General features: G+C 42.0%; 1 protein-coding gene across 1 annotated transcript; it reads right to left on the reverse strand.

The window, feature by feature from the left end:
• Positions 1–1,360: 1,360 nt before the first annotated feature.
• On the reverse strand, positions 1,361–14,233 carry INIP (INTS3 and NABP interacting protein; the record flags this gene model as incomplete). Its single annotated transcript, XM_082013710.1, has 4 exons — positions 1,361–1,819; positions 4,474–4,564; positions 7,120–7,222; positions 14,209–14,233. The coding sequence occupies 4 exons, from the start codon at positions 14,231–14,233 to the stop codon at positions 1,724–1,726; spliced, it is 315 nt and encodes a 104-aa protein (XP_081869836.1). The 3' UTR covers positions 1,361–1,723.
• Between the last annotated feature and the right edge of the window lie 1,548 nt (positions 14,234–15,781).

Raw genomic sequence — 15,781 nt, forward strand, 5'->3', positions numbered from 1 at the left:
AAAGCTCCTTTAATGTTAAAATGCCTAGCCTACTTTGTAAATTCAACTAAAATCTAAAATCCAAACTTCCTGCTGTATCTGCTTTACCTTCTTTGCCTTTATATGCTTCCAAGCTTGGACTGATTCATAGCTGCCTGTTCTACACACAGATTTGCAAATGTTTTTCTTCAAAGCATCTAAGATGCTCAGCTCACACTGCAGAATAATGAGTAGTTAGGGCAGCTTCATGGTGAAGTTATTCTTGGTAATTAACAAGAAAAAGCTACACAGAGCCAACCACTGAAAACAGAAGTGACAGTACTCTTTTCTCTATTGCCCACAAAACCCATCATCATTCCCATGACTCACCACACCAGACCCCTCAAAAAGGCACACAATAGGAATAGTTCATGTTACAATTGCACATCTTTAAGCAGTATCAGGCCTCCTCCACAAGATGATTCTTCTTGAAAATGTTTCAGTATGCTACAGCTTCTGCAAGGGTCTGTGCCCAGCTGAGGTATATGAAAGTGGTGGCATTTTCCTCAAACCTGCACTGATCTCTGGGCCTTTGCTCTGTTTTCTTACTCAATGAGGAATGGAATTGTTAACACTGCTTACAGTTCAGCAATGCTTACTGGGTTCAGGCAGTCTCCTGCAGATGGAAACAGGATTCCCTAAATGTCACTAAAGAAATCTGTAGACTACAACCCTGGAAACCTCATGGCACAGCTAAGTTTCTGCTAAGGACAGAGCTGCTTCAAATGGGCACCAATTTAACAGATGATTTCTGATTTCTGGTTCTCACTTAAGTTCTTTGGGGTTTTTTTGTTTTCTAAAACTTGCCTCCATAGGCAAAGCAATAAATGTACTAGTATAATTGTATTAGTAAGGCTGTGGAGATACAAGAACATCTATGTAAGGACTACTTTTCACTCTAAGTTACTTTATCGTGGTAGCATGATCACAATTCCAAAATAATTTACCCTAAGATCAACAGATTTCCTTTCAGTATGGACATGGAATTGGTTACCACAGATGAAAAGAGCAAGGAAAAAAGCAAACAAAATGAAACACACTAAGTATTGAAAAAGGTATGACTAGAAAAATATGACCTTTTAAACTGCTTTTATGCTGTCTTTTAAAACACTGTTTGAAACAACTGCTTTTCCCCCACTTCAATTCATTTTCATATTTCACAAAACAAAATAAGAGGCAGGCACACGTATCTAGGGATTTGAGACCAGATGATACTACAACAGCAAACAGTACACTAGCAATGTTCCTGCATACAGGAAAAAAAAACTGACTGATGCATTTGATAAATTCATGTCTGTTTTGATGGACAAAAGTAACTTCTGTCTTTAATGAGAGTCAAATATAGTGCCTACATACAATAATAGGAAACACAAATGCTGAGAGAGTGTGCATCTCTTGATGACTCTGGTTTGGACATTTATTTAAAGGAAGCACAGAAACAGGGAAGAGCAAGCGCTATGCATTTCACACACCAAGGAATTCTTACATCTGACTTTGACCTTACAGAGGAACAGAAATACAGGATAAAAAAAACCACTGTTCAGTAACATTGCTTTTTCATCATTAGAGCTCGCACTCCCAGAAGGTAATCACAAAAATCCAGAAAAAAAAAAATAGGTTTTAAGATAAGTAAAGAAATTAAAAGGTCAGACAGTTCCTGCTATGGACAAAAAGCAGACCTTGCAGTTCTGAGAAACAACATTCCTCATTCTGCCTCAAGTCGAGGTAAGACAGGAAGAATAAGATTTCCAAATGCAGAGTCTTGAGTTATGAAGTATCCTGAGGAATGTGCGTGTGCGTGCTAGAAAGAGAAAAACATTTGTGAAAGAGTAACTCCCCACAGCGCTGATATAATTCAAGACATTATAGCTTCTGCAGCATTAATTATTTGTCCCAGTCTGCTCTTCAACTCTGGTAGTCAAATTCAGAAACAGCATTTTAGATCAGCCACACCTGAACAGGGCCCATCAAGGGAATTAACTTGGCCACTCCCTGCTGCTCCTTTCTCAGTAAATCCCGTGGAGGTAGGGAGAGTGGTAATGAACTCCTGACCACTCTCCCTTCCACTCCCATCTATAAGCAACTTACAGGTCTTGGTATGTGACAGCTGCCAGAGGTGTAGCTGCCAGTAGTATCACACAACCAGAGGCTGCATGTACAAATGACACATGACCAGACACACTCCTGTACAACATGAGACACCAGCCTTCTGCTCATGTGATGTAAATGTGCTTGTTCACCTAAGGAGGGCAACTGCTGCTTACGTCTCTGGACAACCTTTGTAAAGTTCTTCCCAGTTCAAAGACCGGACTCCAGTAAGCTAGACAGCCTACATCTTCCTTCCTGCCACCAGGAGTGAAAAGCCCTAGTGGTATCAAATTTAGCCTGAGCCAGCCATGTGCCCTTGCAGTGATAAAGGCTACCAGCAACAGCACAGCCGGCAGACCAAGGGACATTACCCATGAGGCTGCATTTGCAATACTGTGTTTGGTTTGAGATGCAAACTGGAGGGAGTCCAACACAGACCCAAAGAGATGGCTGGGGGCTGGGCTGGAACTCTCAGTGTCCAAGGGGATGGTGAAAAGACTGAGTTTCTTGTAAGAAGATAAAGCTGAGGGGAGATCTTAAGCTGTTTTCAGATACCCAGTGACAATAAAGACGACAGAGACACTCAGAGCCACAAAAGGCTGTGAGAAGTCCATTCCTGGAGAGCTTCAAAACTTGATAGGACCATGCCCTGACCAATGTGTTATAGCACTGCTGTTAGCCATTCTTTGAGCAGGCCACTGGACTAGAAACCTACAGAGGATCTTTCCAGCCTATGATGTTCTGTGATCAACACAGGACACCAGCCAGAGCTCACTTCTGCTCCCATTCATTTCAGGAGAAGCAATCTGGGGCCTTTACTGGGCAATACAAACACAGCAAGGCATAGGATACATGAACAGCGTTGCTAGTTTGCATCTTAACATTTTTTCCCATTCCTGTGCCCTCTGCCAAATCAGTGACGTAAGAGTCCAGAGTGCCAGGAAGGCAGGTGGCAGCCATGTGCTGCTTTCCTGCTCAATTTACAACTTCAACACCAAAATCAGCCTCACCTGACATGAAGAAAATAGCAGCAAATAGAAGTCTGTAAATGTACAAACACGTGTTCCAAATCTTTCACACCTGTATTTACTTGGCATCTACTCAGGTTCAACAAAAACCATGTGGATAGCTCTCCCTACATTTCATGAGGCATTCAGAAGTATGATGAAACTGACTCTTGACCAAGATGTACAAAACAGCTGTGGTGATACTGTAGGCTACATTCTTACAATGATATTGAGGGATAATAAGCTGATAGATTTAAGCTTTCATCGTAACAGAAGAAACTTCATAGAATCATAGAATCTTTGGGTTGGAAGAGACCTTTAAAGGTCATCTAGTCCAATCCCCTGCAATGAACAGGGACATATTCAACTAGATCAGGTTGCTCAGAGCCCCGTCCAGGGATTGACAGGGATGGGGCATCTACCACCTCTCTGGGCAACCTGTGCCAGTGTCTCATCACCCTCATTGGGAAAAATTTCTGACTTAGATCTAGTCTAAATCTGCCCTCTTTTAGTTTAAAACCATTAACCCTTGTTTGGTTGCAAGAGGCCCTGCTAAAAAGTCTGTCCCCATTTTTCTTACAAGCCCCCTTTAAGTACTGGAAGGATGCAATAAGGTCTCCCCGGAGTCTTCTCTTCTCCAGGCTCAAGAACTCCAACTCTCTCAGCCTGTCCTCAGAGGTTTTCCATCCCTTGGATCATTTTTGTGGCCTCCTCTGGACCCGCTCCAACAGGTCCATGTTTTTCCTGTGCTGAGGGCTCCAGAGCTGGATGCAGGACTCCAGGTGGGGTCTCACTAGAGTGCAGTACAGGGGCAGAATCCCCTCCCTGGCCCTGCTGGCCATGCTGCTTTGGATGCAGCCCAGGAGACGACTGGCCTTCTGCACTGCAAGCGCACCTTGCCAGCTGCTGTCCAGCTTTTCACCCACCCATACCCCCAAGCCCTTCTTGGCAAGGCTGCTCCTAGTCCCTTCATCCTCCAGACTGTACTAACACCAGGGGTTGCCCCGACCCAGGTGCAGGACTCTGCACTTGGCCTTGTTGAACCTCATGAGGTCCACATTGGCCCATTCCTTCAGAGCTTGTCCAGGTCCCTCAGGCGTGTCAACTGCACCGCTCAGCTTGGCGTTGTCTGCAAACTTGCTTAGGGCGTACTCGATTCCATTGTCTATGTCACTGATGAAGATACTGAAGAGTACTCGTCCCAACACAGACCAGGATTCTTCATTTGTGACAAATACAGAAATGTACGGAACCTAACCTCTAAAAGGGGCTTTTCATCCTCTCTAGGTGCAGGACTGCTCTTTGGAGGGATGCACGTCTAAAACAGTGCCAAGTTAACTCTATCTGACTACCAGCTTACCTGCAGTGCAGCCTTCTGCTGTGCTGCGATGTGCTGTTGCTCAGCATGATCACGGAAATCCTTGTTCAGCGGTGATCTTGCAAGTGCAATGCTGCAAAAAAACCCAAGATGGTATGATACATACTGCAGAAAAGAAATGTGTCCTTATCATTCTAGCCATAGACCCTATGACTTCCACAGCTCACGATTAAATAAATCGTCAAATAGACTCACAGCTTGACAATTGTTAACTATTGTTTGGAATTACTATTTGATAACATTAGAGAGAAAAGGAAAACAGAGTGACCATAGCTGTATCATTTGACCTAGCATAAAGAACTGATGCCAAAATAAACCCAGAAGACTCACGGTCCTGAAGCCTTTTGTGGATTTCGCTCATGGCTGGAGTCCCACTGAAGTCAGTGCAACCACTGGGGTGCAACATTATACAATGTCAGCAATTTTTAAAACAACAGCTTTGTGTTATCACCACTACTCAGTCACCCAGTGACTGTTCTAAACAACTGTGATAAACAGAAGCACTAACAAGAGCTCTGCAGTCTTCAGTTCTTCAGCAGGTGGGCAGCAGATAAGTGCTTATGGTAAAGGAGCTTCCTATTGACATAACTGAAATAATGATCCTCTGATGATAGCTTACAGTACCTAAAATTGATTTTGCTTATCTAGTTCAGGGCAGCATACATTAGGTTTCAAATAAAAATTTCCAAATAGGTTTTCTTGGCTTTTATCTCTTAAGGCTTGTCCACATTGTTAACCAAAAAAGAATAAAAAGCAGAATATTTTTTCCCAACTCTGTATTAAGTAACATGATCTGCCATCCTTGAGATAGAAATCAGTGAGAACTGCCGTTAGAGCTGTATCGCAAGGCAACTCACAACTACCTCTGAAATTGTCTCTGAAGACTGGTGCTGAAAGCCCAGCTCTTCTCAGTCACAGAGATAAAAGTACGAAGGACAACAAGCAAACTCATCAACTGACCTTTCCCAGCAGCTCCAATGTCAACAGCTGATTTAGACCAGTTTTTCAAAAGCAGCCATGCTCACAAAAAGAACTTTAGCCAAATCTACACCTAAATGCATAATGAAAGCTAAGTAACAATCCTCTGAAGAGATTTTATGACAAATATTAAGATAAGCTTCACCAATGGAGAAAAGTACTACTGTTTATTTTAAACATACTATTTTCAGTTATTTTGAAGGTATTTATTTTGCATTTAATTCTGTACCCTCTAACTTTTCAGTATGATTTCTGTAGATAATTTTAAGGTGTCATCATAAGGTGACCCTTTTCAAGGGAGGTCTTCTCTTCTTGGATAGAGGATTTCCATAATGCCACGGCCAGAAATCAATTAACCCTTTCACCCTTATGCTGGCCATGCCACTATTGGGTTTTAGGTACATCAAGCTCTTTTCTGTCAAGTTTGCAGAACTTCTGTGGTCTCATTTCTGACAACTCTGGGGTCCAAAACCCTGGCATGTGTGGCACAACATCTGGGCCACAGATCTGTCAGCTTGTCAAAAAAACCACATCAGCCCACCATGCCAAAGCAGAGAGTCTGCATGCTGCTTTAAGTCCCCCGCATGCCCCCCTTCAAAATTAGTAAATTCTGATTCTACTCAATAGCATATAGTGTTAATTTTCCATAAGGAAAAAAAGCAAGCAAACAAGCACTCCCTGAAACTCTGCCAGACTTCCAATGAAGTATGGAAACACTGTTGCCCCGAGTCAGCGGGTGTACATAACAGTATGATATTTCTATTTTCTTCTCTAATCAATAAGTTTGCTTGAATAATAACTGTACACAAAGTCACTCAGAGATGTAACTCGGGCGATTTCAAATATTCTGCACACTTTTTGACAGTATGAAGGAATTAAAGGTGACCTAGAATCAGCTTGAAAAAAAGACATAGGCAGCACTCAGACTGTACTCAAGTGTATTTGACTCTTGTACAGATACTGCATGTAACAGTGTGTCTAGAATATGGCACTGCACTCACTTCATGCTAACCCAAATGTTCAATTATCTCAATTTCTCCACATAAACCAGTGTGTGATTTTCTAGCTACTGACTTGTGAAAGAAATCTAATCTTTTTTGTCTTAAGTGGGAGAAATCCCAGTGACAACTCTTAAACTCAGATTAGATTATTACACCTTACGGTGTAGAATCATCCTTACAACACAGCATCTTTTACAAGACCATTTGCAGTAACATAAACTGGCTTTGTCTTGCACACAAGGAGTTTCAAAGATAACTCACTCCTTGCCGTAACTGTTCTTCTCTAAAGACACAGTATCCTGAACCTAATGGTCTGTTACTTCCATTCCTTAGGGTATTTTAGCTTAATAATTAAATGCTTTCTCAGTGCCTGCTCCCTGATTCTTCTTTAAAGTAGACTTTAATACAGTCGAGTAAGCATATCTGCTTCTCCCCCTCTCAAACGGAAATTATGCAAGCCAAAATTCAGGGTCTGTAAACAATTTCAAATACTAATATGTTCCTGAAGTGCAAGGTCTCTTTGACTGGTTATTGAAGATGGTCAGAAAACACTTCTGATAAGTGTTTATGTACGTTTACAGCACACTTGCTATTTTTTTTCCTTTGATGTAATCAGTGATGTCCAAACAGATCTAAGAATGTAAAATACCTGGCTCCAGGGTGATTTGTGGAAGACTGGTTTTGCATAAGTAACTTTCTCTTCTCCTTGTCTAGTTCTGCCAGGATTGCAACCCTATTTTTATTCTGGAAACCTGGTGGGAATGACAGAAAAATATTAGAGAGATTTACCTGATTTCTATGGCCCAACTCTAACCTTGTGGAATTAAAAGTCTCTGTACAATATGACATTATGATGAATACACTCATCTTCAAAGCTTTGCACCCATCTTAAAGGTTATTAATAAACAGGTTTCATTTTTCCTTTTTCCGTTTTACAACATGAAATAGCTTCCTTAACCTATCATACATATTAATACATTTTAAAATACAGGGTTTTCTATCTCAAATTAGATCCTACCCCTTCCCAAGCCAGCTCTGGAGCCATAAACAAGGTACATGATCAAATACTCGCCTTTCAAAAAAAAGTAAACTTACCAGGTTCTAGATTTAAAATGCAGTCACTGAATGTACAACTCAATGGTAACAATGGCGTAATATACTCACAGGGCCTAATCTCTCATGTGGGTGAACTCAAACTGTTATACAAGTTTTACAGAAGTAACAGGAAAAAATGAGATGACCACTAAGCTTGCACATGTGCTTGAATAAAAGATTGTAACTTTCTGTATAATCTATGCAGAAAGGTTTTAGTTTTAAAATACACATGTCCCATATTCACACTACCCTTATTCTGAGTATGACCACAATGGAGTATGACCACAATGTTGGAACAGCGAAGCAAAATTAAACTGTCTGGACACAAGTACAAGCATGGGGCCTTTACTTGCTTTGTACATCATTCTCCCAAAGAGACCTTGTACACTAGAGAAACGGTCAGGAAGTAGAGTGACTATGGGAATTTAGAAAATGTCTTAAGTAACTGCCACTCGTGTATTTTCAAAGTTGCCTTCTAAATGAAAATGTGGCAACACTGCTACACTTACACAGGACTCTTATATGGTAAAGGATCTCACTGTGGCTACCAAAAGAAACAGATGCAGAAGTCCCTGCTGTCGCCCTGTATGCTTCTACAGCACAAGCGAGGAGAACAGATACAGAGCTGACTCTTACAGACCTCTGACACTAAGGGCACTCTTCATGTCAAGAATATACACTTTTTTTAATCTCTAATTTGCTGCTATTCTATAAATATCAAGCCACTACACTGGAAAAAAAGATGTAAAAGTCAAGTTATCTCCTTTATTTCCTTCATACAAAAAGTCAAAGTAATTTCCATTGGGAACTGCTGTGTGTTGTGCCCCTGCTCTCATCCCGAGTGCTAGGTTTTAGTAATAACATTAAAAAAATGGTAGCCCACAAGCTCTTAGGAAGGCCAGACAGGGCAACTCTTAAGGGGAGTATTAGCATGTCAAGGTAAAATGACATCAAATTTATTTTCAGTAGCTGCATGCAAAGTTCATTCCCTTTGAGAGCTTCTGTTGCTGCTCCATTATATAATCCAGTGTTCTTTTCATCAGCATGGCTCAGTGAAGGAGACAATTATCAGCTAGAAAGCTTCAACTCTAAATAATAATTTGCATCTGTATTGCCTTGCTATCAAACCCTCACCTTTTGCGTTTACTATGCCTAACATACGCACCTCTAAGCCTCGTGTCAGAGCTCTCAAAAGAAGCAGTCATTTGATTACATTTCACTGTGGTTTTATGCAAGATCTCCCATAATAATCTTATGATTTTTACACATACATTTTTACATTTTTATCATCTTCACATTTGTTAACAGATTTTAAAATTAAATTTAATTAATTGCTATTTTCCCATCTGTTAAACTCTCCTTCCCACATGGCATTAGGTCCACTTAAACTGTTTTCTAAGTGTATTAATTCCGGTCTTCAATGTTTCTCTGCTCTTTAGGTATTATACTCTATCTTTTTTTGAACACCCTGCACTGGTAATGAGTTTGAAACATTAAAACATAGCTGAATGTGTGCTCTAAGAGATAGAAAGGCTGAGAGATCTTGCCAACAAGCTAAGATTCAACATTTCTGAGTTCAGTTAGCCCAGACTTTACTTTCTTGTAAATTCTGAAGACAATGCTGTAATAGGATGACTAAAGTATCTCTAAGAGTGTCTGAGCTAAAGTCATCATCTCTGTATGCTCATGCTACGGAGTTTTCAGCCAAAAAGCTTAATACTTGACATGTTACTCAGCAGCCTTCTGCTAGTGCTTGTTTATCCTGAGACGTGTATATCTAAATACATGCTTGGAATTTAGATGATATGGTGATTGAGGCAAGAAAAATGAGACTACTTTTTAATACTTTTTAGCTGACAGCAACTTATAAAGACTAAATATGCTTACATTTATCATGAAGCAGATGGTATGATTCAGAAAGGCTTGAGACGTGTAAGAATAAAATGTTAAACACTGGTTTTAAACTGTGATCAGAAACTGTGCAGGATTATCACCATCTTCCATTTCAGTACGAGTCTTGCTTTAGTATCATATAGCAAAAACTCTAGAGGGATTCAGAAGAAAGCCAAGTATTTTTTCTTCCTTTTCCTATTCCTCTACTACTAACAGAGGTTTGAAAAAGAAAAAACAAAATAGTATTTTGCTCTAGAATTCAGACAGTGTCCATCAGCAACCTGCTGTACTGAACAATTAATTTGTTTAAACAAGTTTGTTAACAGTAAGTAGAAAAAAGCCTACTTGAGAAAATGGAGGACGACATCCAATAGGTACGTGTTCATGCTCCTCAGCTGAGCAATGTGAGGTTCCTACAGGTATTTTAAATTTTTCTAAAGTGCAAAGTAAAACCTCTTAATTTAAAAGTTGACAATGGAGGGGCGGGACATTAGAAATCCACCATATAGAGAAAATCTGGCATTCTTACAAAATAATTCATCGTACCTGGCAATACAAAAGCGAGACTTCCATTTAGATTCTTCCCTGCCTAGGACCCCAAAGTGCTTCCATAAAGATCAACTTGAAACACCTACATAAGTTTCCTCCTTCAATTATAAAGAAGTAATTTTTCATCTGTAGATTTGATGTCTGTTCTGTTTTCTAGTGCTGGAAATGCGGACATGGAAAAAAAAAAGCCATCTGTAGTAGAGACCAGATTCTCAGATTCTCATCTGTTAAAGGAAGTGTAGATTTTCAAACACAGCAACTTCTTAATAAAGTTTAAGTTTAGACTTCCCTTAACTGGGCTGAATTGCACTACTATTTTGAATTTGAACAGTTCAGGAATATTGCAGTTCATTAACATTCGTGTCTGCTCTGCAGATACAAGAGTCATGACACACAATGACCTGTTCAAGGCAGCTAAACAGATTAACGGCAGTGTCAGATATCAAACTGAGCACCTGGATTCTCGGATTACTCTCTAAGGTAGCAGACTCAGGACATATAAAATTTAAACCTGTTCTTTCTGACACCTCTATTTCTGACATAAAGCACTGTATTATGTGCTCTGTGCAGGAGTTGGAAGTTTACTTGCACTGATGTTTTGCCTACAAAAAGCAGAAAATTAGAGAAAGCTGAAGCCTTGCTCAGTGATACTGGTAGCTTTAAGAGCTCACAGCAAACTCCAGTCTTTAACTTAATCCTAACACCTAATCCTACCACCCTACCTCACCGCTATCTACGTCAGTTAGTTCTACTAGCTAACTCTGCATGGCAAGAAACAGTATTACTTTTATCTACTTTAAAGTTCTTGCTTTTCATCTCATATATTTTCCCTGATCCGTTGGTTGCTTCAAATTCACAGTACATATAAATTGTTCCTAATACACGTTATTTATTATTTGTCCACAGATGTGTAACAGCACAAAAGAGCCCTCTGCCACTTTGTGTTCAAGATACACTACTTGGAAAAATGGTTTCTAAGCTGGATGTCTACTCTGAGCTCTGTACATTGAAGAGCACTATCACTGCACACTGTTCTGCCTGCTCAATTCAGAAAGCATTTCATAGCAATTTCTTTACTGAAGCACATGCTTTCATAAATGGTAGCCTTCATGAAGTGAGGCAGCAATCTCTTAAACTTATTAAACATACAATGCTGGGAAAAAGGATGGAATAACTGTATTTTGTATTCCTTTTCTGCTTATGGCTACTGGCATCACAAAACATCATCTAATAGTCTGCTGCACATCAATACTTTTCAGTAACAATTTATGTTCAGATATGCTTTCATATATGCTGTGTGACAGTGAAAGAAAAGGTGTATAGTATTTCAGTAAATTAACTTGAATTACTAAAAAAATCTGCATTTTGTCTGTCCCTACAGAAAACAGCTACATGCATAGCTGAATGTCAGTCATTGACTGCTTTATGGCCACAAAATTCTCCAGAAAGAGAGAAAAATCCTACAGCTCTCAAGTATTATGCTTCCACAAGATCAAACTCGGATGCAGAGCAGCAAAGTATGTAGATGATGACATAATTCAACACAGAACAGCACAACCTTCCTTTTTAACACAGACTCAGTGAACAGAATTCTAAATCTAGCTGCTGAGACTGTTACATGAATGCGCTCACATACCTTCAGGCCAAAAGGATAAACAACTTCCAGGACAGAAAGAGACCTTTTAGAATTGCTAACAGCCTGAAGCTTAGAATTCTGTACATATTTCAAGAGCTTGGCTCTTCCAATGTACCAGAACTCTTCTTTACAGAAAAGTTCAGCCCTGTTCAAAGCAGGACCTTCACTTCTTCCACCTTTGGGGACCTAAAGGAGAGTTCCTGCCTGAGCACAGACACATTTCTCTCATCTCAGAGAGCTTCCTCTAGGACAACTCACACACGGAGTCTTTCATTTAGTAACACACAACGTGTGCTCTGGCCTTGCTGTGCACCAGCAAAAGCATTACAAGAGCAGCCTTATTAATGCATGTTGCATAAGTACTGTGAAGTATTGCTGCAGAAGCAGTGTATTACCAAGCACCTGAAAGTAATTTCTATAATTTAGAAGCTGATTTCCCTACTACCACCACCACAAGGTACCACTTGGGTCTATGAGCTCATCTTGTGGACAATACACAGCACGCTAAAAGCTTTTCCATTTCTTTTAAATGCTGTAATCAGTCTCACACAATCAGTTCCATGTGGTACTAACAGCCTGAAGTAAGGCTTAATTCAATTCTATTTGGTTTTTCTGCACTCATATGCAGCTCCTCACCTTTGAAATTCTAATCAAAAGAGTGCTTTCCTAAGAGGACAATGAATTAAAGGAAGTCCAGTCCACAAAATCTTAACCTCTGTAGTCCAAGTCTGCAATTAGCAGAAAACTCCTATTAACTCCTCAGAAAATAGCCAGTGCTGATTAATGAGAAAGAAACAACTCTGTATAAAAAACTATGAACACAGTCCACCTCTGTAGAAGGCCAATGTTTAATTTATCCTTACAGTTCTAAGTGCTACATTCATAACCCTTCCAGCGAGTGTTTCACTAAACCCCTACTCCTTTTGTCCACAAAGAAGGAAATGAGAGAATGAATTGCTTGAATGGCACCAATACATGTACCATATAGCAAGCTGAAAATGCAGTATTTGTCTCAATCATTTTCACTACTAGACTGCATCTATCCAAGAAAAACACATAGAAGCCTTGAACTGTTCCTCATATTTACCTGTTCCTTTCTAATTTTCCTAGGTGCATTATTTATAGGCTCATTTGGGTGTTTAAACTTGATAGTGTTTCTTGCCTGCTTAGTGCAAATAGTTTTCATATGATAATTAAACAGTTCCTTTAGTGAGTCACTAAAAGGTATCTCAAAGTATAAAAGCAGATTCCAAGGTTTTATTAAATTATCAGCCTCTGGAATTTGGAGGGAAGCAAAGGCAAGCTGGCACTAAAATCCCATCCTACTTCTCAGTAAAGAAAAAATAGCTTTTAACTCTCTATGACAGCATTCTATTCCTTGCAATGATGCTGACCTGGTAATCACAGAATAAAGCAAGATTTACCATTGCACACCAAGAACTTCTCAGAGTTAAAATTTGCAAAGACAACTATCTGCAATCTGCAGTATTCCTCTTTCAAGACTTTACAAAAGCTCAGTGAGTGTTCCAAAGCCTACCTTCTTTCTGTCAAGTAGCAAGTAAAATCTGTCTTTTGGACCAAAACATTTCTTCTGTATTTGTTTTGAAAGCAGAGGGACATCGTGGGGGGGAGAGGGAGGGAACCACACAAGTGATTTGGTACCCCTTCAAACAATTAGCATTTCAGAATCAATTACACCCAGCTTTGTGGGACTGCTTTCCTAGATAAGGACACAAATTTGCATGACGAAGCCTCACGTTGCTGGGAAACTGAATTCTGAATTCATTTCTCACAACCAGTAAGTGAAGAGCATATCCGACAAGTGTTTTTTCTCCTCAGCTCTTCCGTGGAAGAGACAAGCCTCAGGGATCCACTAAGACTTCCAAAAAGCACCTCTAGAGGGCGATTTAAGACCCTACTACCTTCAATTTACGTTGTGACGCCCACCCCGACCCCTCAGCTCCTTCCAACACACGTGGCTCAGCTACACAGATGGACTGTTTCCACATCTTGAACGATTTTATGGATGCAATTCAGATATGTCATCACGCAAAGAAACATTTCATCCGAGTTAGCATTACGATTTCACTTGGCTTTTCATCCTGGGCCTGACCACTTGCTATCTATCTTTGACAGCTATTACTGCCTGGGTCTTGCTGTTCCCATCACAGCATGGAATACATTAAGACTGCTGGCTGTTCCCTGATGCCGAGCACAAAAGCTGCAAGTCATGCTCAATGCTAAGTGTTCTAAGTGTCTGAAATATGCTTCAGGAAATAACCACAGCACCACGGGCATGATAGGTACTTCATGACCCGAGCATGAAGGCATGCAAGGTGATTCAGAGCTCCCCAGCCACCAGTGGTCAACCATTTGAGCATTTCAACTATTTAATGTGTTTGTCCTCTCCCAGAAGGCTTGCTCACATTCTGCTACTTTCAGGCCCATCTTCCCGCCTCTCCATAAAATTCCTACTCTTTCTGTAAAGTAAGCTTAGGGTTTTGGTGACTTCACTGACATTTTGCACATAGTCTTTCCCCTTGAATGTTTATTATTAAAACCTACCTTGTCCTGAAGGATTTGCTGCCATCCTTCAATCTTCAGGCCTAGTTTTATTCAGCTGCAGTTCAAATCTTTTAACCCCACAAGAATCTGCAAAACAGGCACAGTATCAGGTAAACATATTCCTTTAAAAGAAAAGCTTCGATTTCATTCTGTTACAGATTTCATGTGGCGACTGTTACAAAGTATAAGCCAAATACAGCATGTGTATTGCTTAAAATACAGACTACTATCTATATTGTTCTGACTGAAACTTTTAGCTTGGAATATCAACAGCTGCAATCACTTCTTTTTCAGATTCTAGTAATTTAAGGATAACCTTTTTGGAGTCATACTTTTCCCTGACAAAACTTCTTCCAACAAAGTACGTTAGACTACACTTAAGAGTCATGTTACTGCATTATATTCCTGAAATGCTAAAGCCCCGAAAGACCTCACCTTAGGCTCTAACTCGAGAAACTGATCATTTGACCTAAGGCAATTTAAATCCCAGCTACAAGGCCTGCCGAAGGCTACCATCCCGATAGCTGTGGCAAAACAAAGAGGGATGCCTGCTCCTCAGCCATACGTCACCTCGGGCCACCATCAACTCCTGTTTCCATTAAGGTGCCGGGCTGTGAAGTGCAGCGGCGAAGGGCTCCAGCTCGGCTGGCTAGAGAGGAGGGATGGGAGCGCCGAATCCTGCGGGAAACGGGAATAGCAAGTCCCAGACACACTTCAGCAGCAGACCAGGAAACAGTTACACCCCGGAACTGCGGGTCCCCGAGCAGCGACGCCAGCCCAACGAGAAAGTAATTCAACAACAGCGTTAATTAGGAGCACTGACACCGGTCAGAACGTGTTTCTACGGGGGCCGGGGGGGGGTTGGGAGTCCCTTCCCACGGCGGGGGCAGCGCGTGGGAGGGAGGGGAGAGGACGGGGCGGGGGGGAGGGTGGGGGGTACACTTGCACCGCCCGCGGCAGCAGTCTCTCTCGTCGCTGTCCACCCCCGCCCGCGAGAATGGACTTCCCCGCCCACCTTCCCTCCACCCCCCCCCGCACGTGTGGACTCTCCCGCTCGCTCTCTCCCCCCGTCGTGCGCGTGGACTCTCCCACTCACCCTCTCCCTCTCCCTCTCCCTCTCGCCTACGAGGGATGTGACGGTCCCGCTCTCTCGCCCTCCCCAGCCGGCGGAGAGGCAGCGCGCGCCTGCTGCCCCAGCCCAGCCCCTTGCGCTCCCACCACTCACCTGCCCGGGAACTGCCGCTCACTTTCCCCTCACCCCGCCCGCCCTCAGCCGCGGCCCGGCGGCCTCACGGCCACCCCGCCCCACCCCCTTCCCACCTCGTCTCTCCCCGCCCAGCTCCGTCACAGCCAATGAGCTCGCGGCACATCCTCCTGACGTAGCACTGCGCGACGACACCGCCCCACGCGCGCCGTCGAGCTCCTTCCCGGGCGGCGGCGAAGGGCGTCATCGAGTACTTGACGGGCAGCTGTGAGTGGCCAGTCCGCTTCAAAGGGGGTGAGGCAGACCCGCCCGCGCCTCGCTCTGCGGCCGCCCCTGGTCTCTAGGCAACGGGCGGGGCCCGCTTTGAGG

The sequence above is a fragment of the Phaethon aethereus genome (assembly GCF_964289735.1).
Source record: "Phaethon aethereus genome assembly, chromosome: Z".
Classification (NCBI taxonomy): Eukaryota; Metazoa; Chordata; class Aves; order Phaethontiformes; family Phaethontidae; genus Phaethon; species Phaethon aethereus.